The sequence below is a fragment of the Podarcis cretensis genome (assembly GCF_951804945.1).
Source record: "Podarcis cretensis genome assembly, chromosome: 3".
Classification (NCBI taxonomy): Eukaryota; Metazoa; Chordata; class Lepidosauria; order Squamata; family Lacertidae; genus Podarcis; species Podarcis cretensis.
In genome coordinates this window covers 67619979-67641446 of record NC_137172.1, presented here as the reverse complement: position 1 = coordinate 67641446, position 21468 = coordinate 67619979, and the positions used below count along the sequence as shown (strand labels likewise).

General features: G+C 40.4%; 1 protein-coding gene across 1 annotated transcript in view; it reads left to right on the top strand.

Annotated features, from left to right (window-relative positions):
- Nucleotides 1-21468, top strand: part of RSPO3 (R-spondin 3) — a 55446-nt gene that overhangs the window by 10653 nt on the left and 23325 nt on the right. The window contains exons 2-4 of the mRNA XM_079971968.1: nt 15841-16029; nt 17019-17165; nt 19627-19824. Coding sequence (XP_079828094.1) covers nt 15841-16029; nt 17019-17165; nt 19627-19824 — 534 coding nt within the window. The remainder of the gene's footprint in view (nt 1-15840; nt 16030-17018; nt 17166-19626; nt 19825-21468) is intronic.

The following is a 21468-nucleotide window of genomic DNA, read 5'->3' as shown; positions in this document are numbered from 1 at the left end:
AGAGTTGAGCTGGGGGAATTTCCAGCTGCAAGATAAAAACCTGTGAGATTCTGGGGACCTTGAATCGGTTAAGAATGTTGACAGAAGAGGCCTTAGTGGATGTATTATGTAAGATAAGTGACTCATTGGAACAGCTTCACAAAAAGGTGGATGTGGTAATTACCAAATTCGACAATTTGGGACAAAAAGTGAACACCAATACAGAAACTATTCAGAAACTGACACAGGAATCTACTTTGACATGGCAAACTGCGGAGAAGGCTAGGGAGAAAGTTATTGCCATTGAACCTAAAGTTACACAATTGGAGAGAGAGAGAATCCCAGCCTTACAGATGCAATTTGATGACCATAAGTTGATGCCTGCTATGACTGAATTTAAAGAAAATCAGATTTCGAGGATCAGAGCCCTACCTGAACTGGAGAAGGAAAGTTTGATAGATTTCCTCACACAGGAATTTGATGATTTTTGGGACCAGGACTTGGGTCAAGAAGAGATTAAAACTGTGAAGGCCTTCGGACTTGGAAGAGGAGGGAAAAAAGAGAAGAACAAAATAAGAGACTGTTGGAACTACCAGAAGAACTTAGAAGAACAACAGTCAAGAGTGGAAATTTTGAAAGACGTCCTGAAATACCTTTTGGATCTTAGATTTAACTACGGAGATTTGGTTGCCCTGTCGAGAAGGAATAAAATCATCTTTAGGTGGGAGTTTCCCCGAGATCTACTCTTTAGCCTCAAAGGAAGGAAAATGAAAATAAGATCAGTGGAAGACAAAGTAAAGCTCATGTATAAATATGAAGAAGACTCGCAGAAGGGACTTGGAAAAGAGTTAAGAGCATCGGACAGAAGATCACCAGGTTAATGGACTATAGGGAATTGGCGGATATGACTGGCAGAATCCGGGACCAGGGAGAAGAGTCAGTGGAAGAAGATTGGAAAAAGTTTAAAGACTATTTATAAAAATATTGTAAAATTAATGAGTGTTAGAAAAATGTTGGAAAGGAGTTATATGGCTTTAGTAGAAATGTTACAAGGAATTAAATACAAATAGATTATTAGAGTATTAAAGGGAAAATAAGGTTAAAATATGTTAAGACAATTATATATTAAAGGGAAAAATAAGGTTAGAATATGTTAAGATAAATTACAGGACAGAAAACAGAGGAAGATGGAAAGGAATTGCTGAAACAGTTAATTAAAGTGGAATACAAAAAGGGAGGTGTGAGAAGGTCGTTGAAACAAGTAAATGAAAGTTAAGATACTGAACTTATTAGATGTGTTTTAAATTGTGTTTGTTTTGTTTTGTTTTGGGGTTGGTGTTGTGTGGTGTTTTTGTTTTGTATTGTATTGTATTGTATAATTCTTTTTCTTTCTTTTGTAGTCTTTAAAATGTTAATAAATATTATTATTTTTTTAAAAAAAGGAATTCGTTCATCCCCCCCCATATAGTCCGGCCCACCACATGGTCTGAGGGACAGTGGACCAGCCCATGGCTGAAAAAGGTTGCTGATCCCTGGTATTGTCAATGATCCAGATGTATTTTGCAGTTTTTGTGAAATACTGAGGTTTGATGCATATCCCACAAACCAGCTTTGATCCGACTTGGAAACTGTAGCCTTATTCAATTAACAGTGAAGCCCCAGTGTGTATACTTGAGACACTGACCTTTCCTTCTGGGTGTGTCTCTACATGTGTGGTGGCAGTATGGGCATGCATGCGCAGATGAAGATGGTGCCAGCAATATATCTGCTTCTGCTTAAGTTTAAATACTTTCCAACTGTTTTGTAGTGGACTTAAAGCTGTTCTCAAGAACCTGTAATATGAGGCTCTGGTTTCCTAGCTCCAAGTGCCTCTGGGCTTAGCTTTTCACAAGTTAGTTCCAGCAGGAGAGAAGGTAGGTGGAAGGGTGAGGACACCCACCAGGCAGTTTGCATTGGGATATCCCCACGCCATCTCCACTCAGTGGTGTGGGCAGGCTGTGGGTGATGTGGAAACATGTCAAAGCATAGGAATGCAAATGCAAATTGAAACACAATGGGGGGAAAACACCTCATTGTGTTTTAAGATGGTAATGTGTACTCAGCCTATGGTAAGGTTGTGTAGTTCTGGTAGGACTTGGATATGTTTACCTGCCTGGTATTACCCGGTAACATCAGGCTCTGTTTTATGTTGGAGTGTTTTTGAACTGAGTCCAAATATAAATCACAAAATAGAAATGACCAGCTGATGTAGAAACACCTGCAGTGCACCCCCAGATCCTCATGCACAAATCCAACTGCAAAAAACATGGCACTTTAATGTATTTTATAGAATTTATGTTATGAGCGCATCCAACAATACAACAGAATTTACTGAAGGTAACTTTGAGAACATGATATTTGATTCCTATCAGCTCTGTGGGTCAAAGAGAGGGAAACCACCCATGTTCCCTGCTGCAGGTCTCCCACAGACACGCTTAGCAACAGTAAACATTATTCCAGTGCTTCTTCTCCAAAGCTACAAATACCAGCATCTGCAAGTATTTTATGACTTTTACTACATCACCTTCTTGACATTGTCATAACTCACCCATAAACTTTCCTCCTATTCCTAAATAAGTGCTTCGAAAACTTACATACTTAGCTGAACACCAAATCAAGCCTAAAACTACTTATAAACAATTGGCTTCAGTGGGATGAATACAACAGGCGTGCAATCATGTGCATGTATATTTGAATGTAAGTCCCATTATGTTAAATGGGCTTGTTCTCAGGTAAGTGTGTTGGAATCCTAGGGAGAGGTTACTTCTTAATAAACATGCACAGAAGTGCAATGTGGAGTATATAAGAAGCAAAGAGCTGTACTATTATTTTATAATTAATATTGTATAAGAAGACAGGGAAATATGATTGCACTACTTAAATGAAATCCACAACTGGAGTAAAAAAAGAGAGTAAAACAAAAAAGTACCATTATTATTATTTTACTGGAGTAATGACTTTCAAGCTGCTGAGAGCAGAAAGCCCATAGGTTAAATTACTGTATAAGAATACATGTTAAGAGACTTTGTCTGGAATGAAAAATCTAAATAGGCAACAAAGGTTGGGAAAAGGAAGCACCTCAGGATTATCTTGAAATATTATTGGGCTTACCACTCCTTACGTTCTTCGCCCCAAGGCATTACACATGGAACAGACCATAAACCTTGACAAAAGTAACCTTGAACTGAAAAGATGATGACAACTAGGGATTGTTCAAACAAACATTCAACTCCTCAGTCAGAATTTTTAAAATTTCTTTTCTTCACAACTCTCAAATACCAACCACAAAGTAGTATATTGCATTATCGTCACCATCATCACCACCAGCTTGCCTTGATCCATAATAGACTACTATCAGGGAGTGTCCAGCACTGCTTGGGAATTTAAAGAACTCCCCTTTCAGAATTATGATTTTTAAATGGATTGTGTCATTTGTGAGTTTGGGGGTTATGTCTGTATATACAAACAAGCCAGGGTGCACACACATGCTACACAGGGCTCCAAACTAACCCGGAGAGCACCTGACCGAGTCCTGAATCATTTTGGTGTGTGGAGTTAAGGTGCATTTGGGGTTAATTTGGTCCACTATCTTCATTCAAAATGGTGCCTGGCACTCAAGCCATTGATGAAGACTGCTGCCTCTACCTTGGGAACTCTTGTGTCAAGTAGAGTGATGATATCTTGAGAGGCATCCAAATTGGTACAGGTGAGGATCAGCAAATTGGGCAACAATATCTTCAAAGGCATCCAAATCAGCAGAGTTTGGAACAGTCAAGCCAAAAGCCAGGTGAAGTCATGCCAAAGTTATGTTTTGGTCCACCATCTTGATTAAAAATGGTGCCCAGTGACCCAATGTCAACGAAAACCTTGTGCAGAGTTTGAAAGTGGCACAGTTTGGACCCCTTACACCAAAAATCAGGTGAAGTCACATCAAAACCATGCTTTGGTCTGCCATCTTAATTCAAAATGGCACCTGACATCCAAACATCAACAACAACCACTGAGCCCATCTCAGGAACCCTTGTGTAAAGTTTGGCAATGATATATCAAGAGGTGTCCAAACTCATAGAGAACAAATGGACAAACAGACAAACTACTTTTCAAAATATATACAGTGACCTCACTACGTGAGAGTTCAGTTCCGGGCATCCACATGCAAAGCCAATTTGTGTAAAGCTACCAGCATGCGTTTGACTAAACTGCGGGAGGCAGTGGAAGACAGAAGTGCCTGGCGTGCTCTGGTCCACGGGGTCATAAAGAGTCGGACACGACTAAATGACTAAACAACAACAACAAAGGAAACCCTCAGAACCATGCCCCCTCCTGTGCAACCATCCCTACCTGTCTGGAGTGAGCTTAGTCCTCTGCCTTGCTTACCAGGCCTCACACGACCTTCCCAGAGCCCAGTAGGTAAGATGTGGGGATTAAAAAGCTCTGTCCATGGTAAGTTTCCCCCACTCTCCATTTATTTATTTGGAGGCTGCAGTTGCATAAGTAAATTATGTGGAAGTGGCAGGCCCGGTGTAGTAGATAACAAAGCAGGTCCCTACCCTGAGGTGCTTTCATACTAAAATTGACACAGGGAAACATTAGAGGAAGAGAGGGAAGTGGAGGCAGGGGTAGGCATTGGGAAGAATGTAGCTTTTTCAGTTGCACATTCTTAGACTTTGTTACAGGCTAAGTCAAAGTGGTACAGAGTGGAAAGCTGGGAATTTCACCAAAGAGCACATGGAAAGGTGAGTTTCCTTGGATATTTTATAGAAATGTGGGGCATGCGACCCCATATCTCTCCAAAATCTGCCCTGGAAGGCTCCACAGAAGAGAGCGTAGAAGCAAGGGAAAATGCTTGTATTGACAGAATGATATCCTTAGTGCTACAATTTTCTACCCATAGTTTGCAGATCTGCTTTAAGCCATGGTTTGCCAATTTGGATGTTGCAATTAACCACATCTAAGTCTTGTAAACCATAATTTGGCATTTCAAGTGAAAGATATGTTCATATGTGAATAATTGTCAACCAGTGGCTCCAGCGTTGTGATGACTTACATGTGTGACAGCACCATCACAAAACAAAAAATGAACAGAACTTAACCTGATTATTTTGGGGGAATGCATTCCTTTTCAGTAGAGGCAGTAATTTGTGCATTCAGCTGTGAGTTATTAAGTGCTAAGCATCTGAGTGATGAGATACCAAATGGTGTATGTGCATGTGTAAATCAGCCCCAAGTAGAGTTACCTTTTCTTTAAAATGGCAATGTAATCAAAACCAGCACTTGAAACAATGAGTATGATCTAATGAAAGTTAAGCTCTTTTAACTCTCATTGATTCTAATACGAGGGATGTAAACATGTGCTTAATACTCCCAGTGAAATTAATGTAAGTCCACTGAGCTTTATTTTGGCTGGACTGTGCCCAGCAAGAGTGTCTTGAGTGTGGAGGCACTGCTGGACCTCTTGGTCTGCCTCTACACCAAGTGCAGCCACGACTCTCTGCTCCAGAGGGACAGGCTTGCCTTGGACTTTCTCGAGTGGGAATGGACCCCCTAATTACTATGCTGACTCAACATATCCTTTACCACTGGCGATAGGCCTGAGAGCCCCACTGCCTCCACCATGGCCCACTCGCTACCTGAGGACCCCAGCTGGCACAGCATTTGGCTGAGCTGTCTTAACAACAGGCATTATGTGTGTTTTTATTTTATTCTTTAAATTCCATTTATTTTATTTCATTTGACACATTTTCCAGATTTTAAAGATATACATCATACATTTCCCAAAACAAAATAATGCAGAACAAAAATCACTTCCCTCAGGACTTCCCAGTCCATCCCCTGTGTTTTAATGAACTGAATAGAATGAAAGATGATAAGACATGTGATCGTGAAGAGTGTGCGTACAGACTTGACTGTGCATAGCTCTCTCTCTTTTTTAGTTGCTATTTTGTTAACGTTGATATTGTTTTATGGATTATTGCGATGCTTGGCTTATTTTTCAGTTGCTGCTTTGTTAATGGTGTTTTAGAGATTGCAATTATTTCGTTGATGATTTGTTATTTATTTTCTATGATTCATGTTGTATTCATGATGTTCCATTCTGTAATTGTTATTTATTTGTTTGTAAGCTTCTTTTAGATGATTTTGAATGGAAAGTGGCATAGAAATACAATGAATCAAAATCAAGTCAATCGGATCTGTGTTAGCGACTGATCACAGCTTAAGGAAAAAAGCCTGTTTTATCTTGCACTTCAGCATATATTTGAATGTGCTGGAGCTTTTGGAACCGTCTAAGGTTGCTCTCCATCAAAATGACTTGAAATTGTTTAATGCTGATGCTGAAACAACAAAGGAAATACCCCAAGAGCCCGGGGGAAGCAGCTGTAGGGGCATCTGCTGTTTTCACTGTTACGTGGGACTCTCCCTGACATTTTTTTTTACTATTTTTTAAAGCACAATCTCTGTTTCTTATGCCATAAATATATTCCCCATGCTGTAAATAAATAGCTTGCAAGCATCATAAAGCTGATACAGAAGAATAAATCTTAACTACATAATGTCAGGTCAGAAGTATAAATCTTATCTAATATGCCAGGTCAGAAGGAAAGAATACTTTCAGTGAAAAAAATAGCAAGCACCTTCCAGTAACAGAGCTCTGTGGGGTTTTTTTCTTCACTCCTCTAAAAATATGCTGCTGCCAATAAGATGATTTGAACGGTCTCATTTTAGAATTTCCAAAAGAAAAATAAACATGCGGACCAGAATTAATTTATAAAATGCTCCAAGGTTTATTTTGGCAGAACACTTTTCAGCAGTGAGATTTTTCTCTCCCCTGCTTTCTTCCAGACATGCACACATTTACTTTCCTCTACTTTTCTTATAAAATGGACAAGTTATTTAGCTGTAATATAATAGAGCAAGACTGTGTATTCTATTTATAGCTAATACAGTGGTACCTTGGGTTAAGAACTTAATTTGTTCTGGAGGTCCGTTCTTAACCTGAAACTGTTCTTAACCTGAGGTACCACTTTAGGTAATGGGGCCTCCCGCTGCTGCCACCACACAATTTCTGTTCTCATCCTGAAGCAAAGTTCTTAACCAGAGGTACTATTTCTGGGTTAGCAGAGTCTGTAACCTGAAGTGTCTATAACCTGAATCGTCTGTAACCCGAGGTACTACTGTAGTAGAAGCCATGGTTTTTTCAACATAAGAGGGCTCTCATTTCAAATACAGTGGATTTTGTTGCAGCAGGGAACCCTACACCCTTGGTGCTTTAGCCCCAAACTTCATTACTTTCTGTGGGCCCTGCAATGGGATTCTTGCTCTCATCTTACCAAGAAGTAATTTATAAATTCATTTATTTTCCCTAAATAAATAGGAAATCATGATTTGCCATACCAAAAATATTTCTTTGCTGTTGTCCCTTGTTCTCTTTTCCATGGACAAAGCTATGCTAGGTTAATGTAAATGCCTAAAACCAGTAAGCCATCTTTGAAAGTCTTGGGGACAAAAGTAGTCCCTCCACCCAGTTCCCTCCTTCCTGTAAAAGGTTGGGGAGTTATAGCAGGATGCCATAAGTGAACAGCCAGCTACAAGATAGCATTGTTTCTTGGACCTGGTGGGAGATGGGATGTACTCCATTAGGACTGGGAAGAACGTGCTTTTCAGGAACCTTGTCAACATGATCAAGGAAACTTTTAAACTAAATCCTGTGAGGAATGGAGGCAAAAGCCCAGAGCTGTATACTGAGTCAAGTACTAGGAAGAAGGCAAAAAAGAAAGAAAGAAAGAAAGAAAGAAAGAAAGAAGAAAAAAGGAGGCAGTACAATGGAAGTGGGGCCTGGTAATTTTCAGGTAAATACAACAGCAGGGAATTTGGGAAGGTGCAATGGCCATGGTCTCTTACGACACAAAATATGGGAAACAAACAGGAAGGATCTGGCATCCTAACCAGGAAATTAAGGTATTACTGAGGTGTGATGAGGGGAGACTCATGATTGGAACATAGCAGCTGAAGGGTATACCTTGTTCAAAGTGGGAGGGGGGGACAGGGAGTCTTATTATATGTAAAGAATGTGTACACCGAGTTCAAATTCATAAATCTGAGAGTGCCTCCACTGGGATCCCCCCCCCAGTTCTTAGCAGCCCTTCCTTTCGATGGTGGGAAAAGCAAATGGAAGCTCAAAGATCTGTATGGAAGGTGACTTTGGATCCAGGAAGTCTATATCTCTTATGACCTCTACACTTACAGATTTGAAAAGGTTATAGTAAGTAAGTGAGTGAGTAAATTTGAAACTTGATCCCAGGCTTGGCGTGCTACTTGTAAAATTACCAAAACATAGAGGCCCAATCATAGTGGGAAGATGCCAACCACTCCTAAATTGAAAATATTAGATAGTTTTACAAAGTATTCCTCTTGGCTCCTGTAGTTTGTATGGATCTTCCTCACTTCATTTTACGTCATGCCTGGCTGCATTGCTTTCACAAAAATATCGTAGTGGAGTGCTGTTGTTGCTTCATAAAGGATGCAGAATTAATAGGCAAGGACTCAGTTAAAATGTTCAGGCAATGGAAAACTTTGGGCAGATTCACTGCACCTTAAGAACCCTGACTCTGCATATATTGTACCTTGACCAAATTTGACTGGTAGCTTCTTGGTTCATGTTCTTGACTGATCACCTACCCTGTATATGTATTGACTATGTGTTGCTATCCTTGGCACTAATCTTTGCCTCACTAGTATCCTCCATCTGTATTTTTTCAGGTATTTTTTCCTACCCTTCCTCCTTTAGCTTAGATAAATTTACCCATGTTACAAATGCTTACTTCCTTGATAATACACAACATACATGCATCTTGTGTTTTGTGAGTTTATGTGTAATCTGCAGAGGAGATCATGTGCTTTAGTTAATTGCTGTACAAATATTTCTAATTTTTTGTTTTGTGCATGTGTCACATTGTGCTACTTTGGATTATGGTCGATTGATAGTGGGACCTCATATATTTTGGGGTCAAGACCTTATTGTGTTAGAATTCCATCTCTGATTAATTGCTGGCAAATGGTGACATCCAGTGCTATGTACAGTGGTACCTCGGGTTAAGTACTTAATTCATTCCGTTCTTAACCTGAAACTGTTCTTAACCTGAAGCACCGCTTTAGCTAATGGGGCCTCCTGCTGCTGCTGCGCTGCCAGAGCACGATTTCTGTTCTCATCCTGAAGCAAAGTTCTTAACCCGAGGTACTATTTCTGGGTTAGCGGAGTCTGTAACCTGAAGCGTATGTAAGCTGAAGCGTATGTAACCCGAGGTACCACTGTATTTATTTGCCATTGGAATTAGAACAGTGATATTACCGTACTTTTATGTGTATTAGACAAGGGTTTTTTTACTCCAAAATTAAGTAAAAAATGGGGGGGGGAGTCGTCTTATACATGGGTAGTGCAGAGGGGGGGATGGACGATTGTTTGCATCCGTAAGCAGGATCTAGCGATTGGGTGGGTGAATGGTGTTTGCTGCAAGGGCTGCTTTGTATTGGTTGCTGCTTTGTAAATTGGGTGGGTTATTTGTTCTGGTGAATTCTAAAATGTGCTTGTCTGTCCCACATTTGCCTTTCTCAGTTCTGTGAAGGGTTTAGCATAAATAGTCTGAAGGAAGACCACTTAAAATTGATTTCTAGACTGTATTTCAATTCAATGTAGATGGCAACAACCAGTTTACTCTCTCTCTCTCTCTCTCTCTCTCTCTCTCTCTCGGTTTTGGCATTTATATACTGTCAAGTTAACCATGTCCTCTGGGCACTTCACAACTTTTAAAAGCAATAAAATACAGCTGCAATAAAATAAAATAATTCCAATCAATATAAAGCCACTATGATGGTGGGTAAGATCAAGAATGATAAAAACAGCACTGAAGTCTGGCCAAGGGAGAAAACAAAATACCCTAGGTCAGAAACAAAAATGTTCTGGCAGAGCAACCCAGACTTTAGCCTGGCAGCAGAGGGTGTGACAGAGCTGTGTACTGCCACCATACCTGCAGTTATTGGTGCTCATGCAGGCTGGGATGGGAGTTGAAGATGGTGCAGGCAAAAGTCTGATCTTTAGCAATTGAACACATATTGAGCCTGATGCCGTTAACTGATGGCAGTGGCACTGACTCAGGATCCAGCAGATCCTGGGCTTGCTCAGCCCATTTCCACCCCCAGAATGCTAGGTTTTGGGCTTTCCATGGGCTACCATTTCCTGCCAGTAGTATTGCCCACCTGCACTCTCATCACATGGAGTTGGGAGCTCTGCACCAGCTGAGTGATTCTAGCAGAGAGTGTTGGAACTATTCTGAGCTTGGCAGATTGTGGGTTTGGACTGCAACCTAATTATTAAATGACCTGCATGAATAGAAGTGTTTTCACCTGGCACTGAAATGTCTTTATATAGGTTCCAGGCTGCCAGGCAAGCCTTTATGGAGAGAGGGCTTTATAATGGGGCACCACCACTGTAGAGGTCATTTCTCAGAACACCTTTAGTTCACTAAGCGTGGAAATTTGGAGAAAGTCCTCACCTAGTGATTGGAATTTTAAAGTCTGGACAGATTTATATAAGAGGAGGCGATCATCAGGTATATGGGCCCCAATAAAATTAAGCCTTTAGAGGTTAATGCCAGCATTTTGAATTGCAACTGGGACTTAGGGTGCAAATGACAAAACACTGAAGTAATACACTGATAGTTGTCAATGCCCATCAATAATCTCACTACCCTGTGTTGAGCCAGATAGAGCTTCCAGGCAATTTTGAAAGGCAGCCCCACAGAGGAGTTTTTGTAGCCTACACCAACCTAGTACCTGATGGGAGTTGTAGTTCAGAACATCTGGAGGACACCAGGTTGTCGAAGACAGTTTTGCTGAATAACATTTCCACTTGTCAGGAGTGTGGTTTCAGTAATCCATACAGCTCCTTGTCTTTTTTCACGGTTAACAAAAGCAAAATAAACCATGAAAAGCTCCAGAAAACCATGCAAAATAATTCAGTTTGCATAATTTTCACAGATAAGGAGGCGCCTGGGAGGGAATTTTTTAGAAGGGATTTCTGCCAATGTGGCTTGCATAACAGTCTACAGCTGCCACATATTTTTTACTTGGCTTCCTTGTTGCAGAATTTGGGTTTCCTTGTTGCAGAATTTTGTTTTTCTGACTGCAATTTTATGCACCCTTGCCCAAGAGTAAGTCCCATTAGTGCAGAGCATTCACTGGCCTTCAGGAGACTGGGAAAATATATTGAAATCACAGTCAGTTGAGCTAAAGTCAAGATGGTAAACCATGCCTGTACTTGGACCCACCAAGTCAAACATAGCCATATATGGTGGGTCCCAGGGGCTTGCTGAAAGTTTCTTGTTTAGGTTGCCTGTCTGGGGCTTCAAAAACAAATGGGATGTCAACAAGCACCAAAAAGGCTGTAATACATGGCTGGTGAGCAGTGTTCAGTTTGGTGGGTCACAATTTGTGTAGGCATGCAATAAATTTGAGTAACTACATTAAGTCTTGTTTCTTAACAGTGCAGGCAGCGCTATAACTTCTAAGATAGAATTATAGGCTTTTTGTAGTTTATATTCTCTGGTATGGGGGAAAGGGGACTTTAAATATGCTCCTGCTGTTTTTCCCCTTGTGATTTCTATTTCTTAAAAAGCCTGTGTTACAAAAACGCTTGCCTCAAAAGGCTGTATGAGATACTTGCTACTGTAGTTGTGTAAAGCTGATGGTATGAACTGAATGATCTCCGTACTGTTTGAAAGCTGATGAGCAAATATGCAGCGTTACTAGCCAAATAGCTAAACTCAGCTTTTGGTTACATTAATACATACACAGTGACTTCTCAGTATTTCCTACAACTGCATTTTTTGGTATTGTGCAAATTATCAGTGGCAGCTGTAAAATCTGGCAAGATGCTAGGGTTAATTGTAACTATATATTTAGGCCTAAATAAAGTCTGTGGGAAAGTTCCATGCAATTTTCATTTGCATAAGGCCTATAGTTTGATTGCATAGTGGAGCCTTCCCAAACAGGAGCTTTCCATAACCTAACATTATAGTCCTGGTTCAAACCTAAGAGGAATCCATTGTTTGCCACTCTGTTACCTTAGGTGGGTACATTTCCTGCCCCACCCCCCTCTTATTTTGGGCAGCAGAGGATGAGATCAGAATTTTCCATTTCCATTTTTAAACATACCACAGTTCCTACACGGAAGTCACAATTTGAAGAACCATGATTTGATTAAACTCCAGTTTGTGAGAATCAGCCATGTTTAAACTGTGGCTGAACCACTACATCTGAACGAGACCAAACACTTTAGAGCATGACTGATGGGTTGTAGCTGTGCTTCCCTCTCACTGAAAAGGCATCACAGACAAGATCCGAATAATGTATTTGATCAGCTAGTTCCCTAGGCCAAAAGGCAATTTAGATGTTTTTCATGAGTAGCAGCAACTCTGCATTTCACATAACAAACTGCCTATAAACCTGGAATCTCAAAAGTAGGTTGTGATTTGTGTGTTGCCCAGTCAAAAGTTTCAATGTGTGCATGCAAGTCCACGGGACTCTTATGAATCCCAAACCATTTGTATAGGCATGAGTGACTAGATAATCATAGGAATCTGTTATGGCAACAAAGGGTAGGTGTATTTTGCTTTGCATGTCAGAATAATTAAAGATCCCCACAATGCCATCTTGAATGTTCACATTCTTAAAGGGGTACCACCAGAAGAAGCTGGCAGTAAATAATAGGACCGCCCTTGAAAACTGGATATTTTAACACAGCCGGTTTGTATGACGTGTGTTGAGCGAAAGGAATCACAGCCAGTTGCACCACCTGTCAGGAGCACAGTCCTGCCTTTGGGTGCATGTGCACAAATGGATCTCACATTTGAATAGTAGGTACGTGTAGGGAAAAACCACCAATGTAAATAGGGACAAAATGTGCAATTAATATTTTGTTCCTCCACAATGCATGACTGGTCAGATTGTCTGAGCCTAGCCCATAGAAGTTAATAACTTCCACAGTCCTCACTGTAGTGAATTCATTATTTTATTCCATAGTCCCTTTATTATTGTAGGCTCTTTTTTCTTGCATGAAAGAAAGGTAATCATACAGTCTGCAGTCTTCAGTTATAAGAAGTATCAGATTTTATAGACCTCTTGTCTGAGTAGAACAGGGTCAGATTGGATTGAGAGTGAAAAGTAAGCTGCCTTTGCCAGTAATAATGGTAATTATTTCTAGAAATTTCTGTTAGTGCCTTTCTTGGGGAGTATTGTTATGTCGTGCAGATTTTCCATTCAAATAAACCTCAAGGTACATTGACCCCTGTGGAATTATTTGTATTCTTTCCTGAACTGACCTATAAATATAGGAGAAACTAGATGGTATATTGGAGGAGGGGGAAAAAATCTTTCATTCAATATGAAAATAATTATTATGTTTTTAATATTATATTATTATTACCATTGTTTTTATTTATTTATTTATTTATTTATTTATTTATTTTAAACCAACTGGATTAAGCTCAAACCAGTTGTCATTCATGTGGCTAATCAAAGCTATTTCTATTGTGGTAAAGAAACTTAACAGACTGAATAAGTTTTCTATACTTCTCTGGTAGATTTTCTCTTGGAACATTTCTCAGCAAATTCAAGATCCCAGTTTTCATAGTGCAGGTTTAGGTGTTTGACCTGTTACTGAAGAACAGACACATTTTGCCTGATATATTATTTGGTCTTTAACATTTCGTACTCGGACTGCATACACCTGCCCCAAAGCCACGTCTGATTTAGCGCCTGATTTGGTGGTTCAGACCAGCCTGACCTAACCTGGAACAATCTGAACCTGACCCAACCCTTGGATCACGATCTGGAGAAAACAGATTGTCGGAAATCACACTTACTTGTATTGGGAAATCCAAAATGGTCACATCTTTGCAAGACTGGGAACCTGTATTAGAATCAGATATATTTAATTTTATAGCACAAGTTAAACCTGGAATACCTCCAGTTTAGTTTTTATTCCATTTGAATTACTCTACTCTTATGCTGATTGGTGTGTCACAACTCTCACCAGGCTATTTACCCACAATGCTAAATCTGGCCATGTCCCTCTTAGTGGGTTCAAAGCAGTGGTGGTGCCAGTTTGTTTAAATGGCTCCAAATTGCACCCAGTAAATTACAGACCAATAAGCATATTGTCAACCACTGGAAAACTGTATGCCATGCTGTGGTACCTCTGGATACGAACGGGATCCATTCCGGATCGCAACCCGCGTCTGTGGGTCGCAATTCGCTGCTTCCGCACATGTGTGTGACGTCATTTTGACCGTCTGCACATGCATGAACGGCGAAACCCGTTCCAGGTCACCATGGAGCGCAACCCGAAGCATATTTAACCCGAGGTATGACTGTACATTGAAATAGTATATTGCTGAAGTGGACCAATATCTTGGAAGCTGAACAAATTGCTTTTCAAAAATGCTGTTTTCAATATTAAACAGCAACATTTGTAAGTTTAGTTTCAGTGATATTGTCTTCAGAATTGTTTAGGCTCAGAAGGACAGTGAAGAAAGTATACGTATTTGAACCTTCTCATTTTTAGGTCTCATTGGTGATGATTATGCATACATATGCAATGTGGAGAAGACAACAGGTTATTCTTATTGATTTTTCTTCTTTCATGGCTTGTGATGTACTTCTTGGATTGGTTGAACCAAGTATTGTTTTAGAGCTGATTGCAAACTTAGTTCAAGGTTTGTTTTTAGTACATAGGCAATAACAAAAGCAAGATTGCAAAGACCAGGTGAACCAAACAATAAAATAAGTAAGCCAAAACACAACAAATTACAAAACAATTAAATTTAAAATTAAAATATTCTTAAAACAACATACAACATTCACATCTGCATAATATTGCTTTGATTTCTCTGTTGCCAATGCAAATGAAGCTACTTTTTCTATACTGTGATTATTTTTGCTTTTCAAAATTACTCCTCTGCCAAGGAACTGTTCCACATGTCTGTTATAAAACTCCAGCATGTTCTAGGTCACATGTTCAGTTTACGTAAGGCATTGGATAGGCCTTTTGGGCTTCACCATTGCCTCAAATGAAGTAAGACTGCAATCTGAACATCCCCACAGTATGTGATATAGGAAAACAATAGGTAACACTGATGGTTTTAATAGTAGTATAATAATCTACTATTATTGTTCCTCTCAGTAGTAAGGTTTTGAAAAACACAGAATTCCATAGAGCACAGTTGGGGGGGGGGCAAATTTACTGGATTAGTGGATAAAGATTAAGGCTCTCTTTTTAAAACTGAAATATTTATTCAAAAGTTACAATACAGCTTTGTCCACTTGCCATAATATCACAGAATGATCCAGTCCTCAATCTACTTACTTGGGAGTAAGGTCTAGTTAATTTATTGGAAGGAATATAATTTAGTAAGACTTATGAATAACATGCACATGTTCTTGAGGCTGCAATCCTACAGACACTTCCTTGAAAGTAAGCCCCATTGCGCACAACATATTATTCCAAGTAAACATATATATGTTCAGGCCACTGGTATATTTTGTTATTTCTCTCTCTTTTCATAAGGATTGCAGAGCTGTATTTTGCATGAGAGTGATACTATTAATCATAGTAAAGAAATAATGCCCCTTGTGAAATGTGGGGTTCCCAGCTGTAAAAACCCCAACCCCCCAAAAAACCCTAATGAGGTTTCAGCAGAAGATTTATGGATTACAGAGATGTCATCTAGCTAACTCCCCTTTGTTTGTTTGTGTCACTTTTCTTCTTAGTGAATCTTGATATGAGCCAAGATTGCCAAGGATGTGCAACATGTTCCCAGTTCAATGGATGCTTAACATGTAAACCTCGACTCTTTTTTTTCCTGATGAGGAGTCAAATTAGAGAGATAGGGATGTGTTTTTCATCCTGCCCCAATGGATATTATGGACAACGGTACCCAGAAAGAAATGAGTGTAAAAGTAAGTTGAAGGAAAAGTTGCAGCTACTCTTTTTATGCTTTCTTGTGAACCCTTGTCATAGATATGAGCCACTATTCCAACGCTACCCCATCAGATAGTCCACTGGCAATGGGCCCCTTTGTTGTGTTGCTCTCTTCTTGACACCACCTGCTTCTCTGTCAAACCTGGGGGGGGGGGCAGTGAGGCTCTCAGTGACTTACCATCCATTTACTTGAGAGTAGAGTGATGGCCAGCCAATTTCCCAGTCTCCACCAGGGAGCTCCAGTCCTTCACCTCTCCTTATCAACTTTTCACTTAAAGTTAGTAATGTAACTAAGCATAACCCTCGATGTTAGAAGAAACATACAGCCTAGGAATCCAATTTATTCGAGTTTGGCTAAGGGAGAGAAAGTAGTGGCTATGCACAGTGAAAATAAAATGCTAAATATTGGTCTCTCCTAGGGTACAATCTGTTGGCTGGTTGTCTTGCTATTTAAAAAGTCAAATGAAATAAAGTAGCATAATATTTAAATGTTTGTTGTGTTGTTATTAATAATTATGGTAGGAATGATAAAAGTTTTTGATCTAAGGCAAGCCTCATTTTAAAAGAGATGTAAAACTACTATGGTAGTATGTGGGTAATGGGTTTTGTGATGTTGCAAAGTGACAGAACCTGTTTCCTTGAACCTTGATCCTGGACAGAAAATTATACATTGGGACATAGTGTGATGAGTGTGCTTCCACAGAGGCTTAACCACTCAAAATGATTCTGTCTGGATGCACTAAGCTTTATAGCGAGCCACATTGAGAAGCAGACAGATCATGGGCCAGCCTAGTGCTATAACTGTCAGTCCTTCCAGCCAGATTCTTCTTGCAATGGGGTTGACCCAAGCATCTTCAGTTGCTGATCCCTAACAGATACAAACTCTGTCTTGCATATGGCATCACACTAACTTAAGTAGATCATGGTATACATGGAAGATAGTAATTGCTTATTTCTCGCCCTTCAGAATGTAAAGCTGACTGTGAAACCTGTTTCAATAGAAATTTCTGCACAAAGTGTAGAAATGGGTTTTACTTACACCTTGGAAAGTGCCTTGGAAACTGCCCTGACTGGCTGGAAACCAACAACCACACTATGGAGTGCAACAATATTGGTGAGTAAGCTGTCTGTCCCAAAAAGCTGTACCCAATACATCATTTCCATTTGTGGAATATAGTCTCTGTTGGTTTTTGCTTACCTGCAAAGACATGCAGTTTAAATCTTGCAAAGGGGAAATATTCACAAATAAAATGTTTGTACTTCAGAAAAGGGGTTTCTCCCCTTTGTAGACATTTGAAAGATTTTTTTTTTTTTGGGGGGGGGTTGTTCTGTGGACTTACTTGTTATGATGGTTGTCATAACTTTTTCTATGGTTGTATGAGTATGGTGGAGGCCTGCTGGTGTATGGTAGTATTCCTGCCAGCGGATCCTAGTTGAAATACAATAAACTGAGTGTTTCAAAAGCATGGTGGGATGGGATGCACTGGATCCCAAGCCAGTATTACAGACATTGATCACCAACATCAGACTTCAACAAGATCACTGTACCAGCTGGGAACTCACAATGGGTGAAGCCTGGTTGTCCTGCCCCCTCCCTAGATTTTCTGCTACTGCCACCATGAGCAGCTGGGCTGCAGCATTTGAGTTAAATCCTAAAATACCAATTCATTTCAAAACATAATATCACAACCCAAATAAATACTTCATTTTTTTTACAATTCTAACGGTTGTGCCATTTTAAATTCACTATATAATATATGTATATGTATATGCATATGCATATGTATGTGGGGGGGGGGACCAGTGGCCCATCAGATGCTTTAATTTCATTTCACTTTTAATTTGCATACCACCTTTCTATACACAATGTGGTTTACAAGGCGGAAAAAAGCAGAATATAGAAGATCATACCTACTTATAACAATTCAATACAAATGTTGTTGAACTCCCAACTTCCTTCAGCCTCAGCCAGCATGGCCAGTGGTCTGGCATGATGGGAAATGAGCAACATCTGGGGGAGGGTGCCACATGTTCCTCACCCCTGCGTTAAAATACATAAACCAGAGTCAGGTATGACAAAACTTTCTGGCTCAGTTTATTATTACAACCAGCAACCAGTTCCTCAAAAGTGCCAAGTGCAGGAAGTGGCAATCAGATTTCTTAGACCCTGTAGTAGATGACCTGTCTCACATGCCCCACTGTGTATTATTTCCTGGTGCAGTTCTTAAAAGCAGTAACAGAGACAGGGTTGCTGTTCATTCTCTTCCCCTTTGCTCTGGATGCTCCCAGTGCTTCCATACAGTCCAAGTGTATCTATTTTTTATGTGTGCATTTATATTTTGACACATGAACTTATGTCTACATCCTCTATAAGGCATTGCAAGTGTTTAGTCAGAGATGACTGGTCACAACTTGGATCCATTCAATGGCCTCATTCTTCAAGAACCATGTTTATTTGACCAATGCCTAAATCTGTGCATAGGAAGCAATTCAGCCAATGCTGCTTTCCAAGGAAAGCCTATTCATTTAGTTAAAGCTTTTTCTTCTTAGGAGTTGTACTTACTAGATTACACGCTTAGCATATAGATTCAGGCTTTCTGCTGCAAGCAGGTGTGACTCTCACCAAATTAACAGAATCACACCTCCAAAAGCCCATGTTAATATGTCTCAAAGAGTACAGAACATATCAAGTTGTGTCTAATCACACTGATGTGCTAAAGCCATCACTATAAAGTTACCATTAGTAGTAGGACTTCTGTTGCTGAATCTTACATCTTACATTTATCTAAAATACTTGAATGATACAATACTTGCTTGGCAGCTAACTATTTACTAAGCTGTTCAAGTTGTCTCACTTAACAGCACTGAAAACCCAGTGTCATGCTAGGTGATGGTTTCCAACTGGCCCAAACAGATGATCTTGCATCAACCAATGAACTACCAGCCACAATGGCTACTACCCACAGTGCCTATGTTCTACCTCCATTGTGCAAGCCTCTGAATACTAGTTGCTGAGAATCACAGGTGGGGAGAGTGCTGTTGTGCTCAGGATCTGCTTGTGGGCTTCTCGTCGGCTTCTGGGTGACCACTGTGAGAATAGCATACTGGGGCGAATGGGCCTTTGGCTTGATCTAGCAGGGCTATCCTTATGTTAAGCTTTCTGCAGCATGGAGACAAACATTACCACTTACTAATGTTTGTGGATCAGAAAGCTGCTAATGGCACAGAAACAGACGAAAGTGAAAAAGTTGGCAGTGCTCCTCCATGAAATTGCCCTTAGCTTTTACACTCTGATTTGAGAAAACTTACATTCAAGATCATAAAGATTAATTTTCTGTAGACCTCTGACACACATGTAGATTAAATATGTGATGTGGAAGGTGTGAAAAGAATATATTGTGTAAGTTCTGCATAAATTTGGGGCTATTTGGCCATACATACTTGCTTTCTTTAATTTTTTTTTATTAAAGATGTGTGTGTGTGTGTGTGTGTGTGTGTAACAAAAAACTACATGTAGCATCTCCACTTTAAATTTATAGAGGCCATACTTAATTTATGTCATATTTTTGTTGCAGTGCATTGTAAAGTTAGTGAATGGAGCCCATGGAGTCAATGCATGAAGAGAGGGAAAACGTGCGGTTTCAAAAGGGGGAATGAAACGAGGGAAAGAGAAATTTTACAACTTCCTACTACAAAGGGCAAACCATGCCCACATACAACTGAGACAAAAAAATGTATTGTGAAGAAAACGAGATGCCAGACAGGACAAACAGGTACTTGCGATCATTATTCTTTCATATTTTTGAACTGATGAATACCAATTCCTTATAAAGGCGTGATTTCGTCAGAATTTTTGTTGGGGCTTAATAGTACTTTGGTTTGAGAAAATCCTAAAACTTGGCATGTTGGGAATGTTGACTCATGATTTTCATTCCTTTAAACAAGGTTTGTTTAAACAAGTTATTATCCGGAAGCTGTAAGAGTCATTTATGCCATTATGCCATTCCTCAGTTGTGACACTTGGAGTGAAGTCACTGTTTAAACAGTCTGGCAGAGGAAGACTAGAGAATAGCTAGATATTCTGAATGCAATATTAGCTACAGTGTTTACAAGTTGTGAGTAGCTGAATATGATGACTAACCAAGCAAGCCGTTACTCCAAGTATGGTCCAATTATGCCGGATGGCGTGGGGTGCAGGGAGGATATAAGCCGCTGCAGCAGCAGGACAGTGTCTGCCATACCCTTTCCTGATGCAGAACAGGAGGAAGAACACACACAAAAAGCACAGAACGACAACCACTATGTCCATAGGAGCACTACTTGCAACCCCCCCCCCCAAATATGGACTGGCGCATGGATGTTGTGGCAGTGTCATGGAGTGAATGTGACAACATTATGGCATTGCCTTCATGATGGCCAGATATACTGTAGATGGAAACAATTCATTCAGTCACAGGGACAGCTTGCCAGCCTCCCCTCTCCATGATGCCACAGCAACATCCCCACTCCTGCGCTCCACAAGCTCTCACTGCTGAGTCAACAGCAGGACCCTGAGAACCCTGCAGGAAGGGGTTTGAGTCACCTTACACCACCCACATTTGAAGCTTTTCGACTGCATACCACAAAGGAAACAAAGTTGTATAGGACACAGCCTCCCTAAACAGTAGATGTTTTGGATGGAGGCCTGCCTAAAGAGTTCAGAAGTCTTTCTGTAGAAAGTGGGGAGAAAGGAACTTTTTGCCAGGCAGAAAACTGGGGCGTGCAACAAAGAAAGCCACAACCATACCTCCTGTGGGATAGCCTCCCCAAAACTCAGTGCCTAGGGCATGGGGCAGGCAAACAGGTTAGATTTCAAGGCCCACCATAGGGAATGCCAAGAAGTCCCACTCAGCTTTGGCATTTCTAGCCGGCAGCAGTCATGTCAGAGACAAATGATAGGAAGCTTCCAGGACTTTGGGTCACACCACAAACTCCACAAAGAAGCACCCAACTTCTTCAGCTACAGCAGTCAACTAAGGCAGATACGTAATATGACATTCATGGAGAAATGTCTCAGCTGCAATATGACCAATACATAAACCAGGATGGCCATGGCTGCAGAAGGAGGCCTAGCCCTGTGGAACAGCTCAGATGTTACATGCAGGAGGTTCCTGGTTTAATCTGGGAGAGGAGCTCCTCCTGGAAGAGAGTTGCCAACACACAGTGTCCCAGAGAGAGTCATTTCTGTGCTAAACAAGGTGTGCTATGTGAGACAGTAGCCTAATTCATGTATAGAGCAACCAGCCCTTTTGGCAACTATTGTGATCAACCCTCCCCTGCCATTTTGCCTGGTAGACTAGCCCCACTAGATAGCATGCCTAATCATTTATCACTTTCCCCTTGCCAAATAGTAGTGGCAGCCATCTATTTGTGTGTCA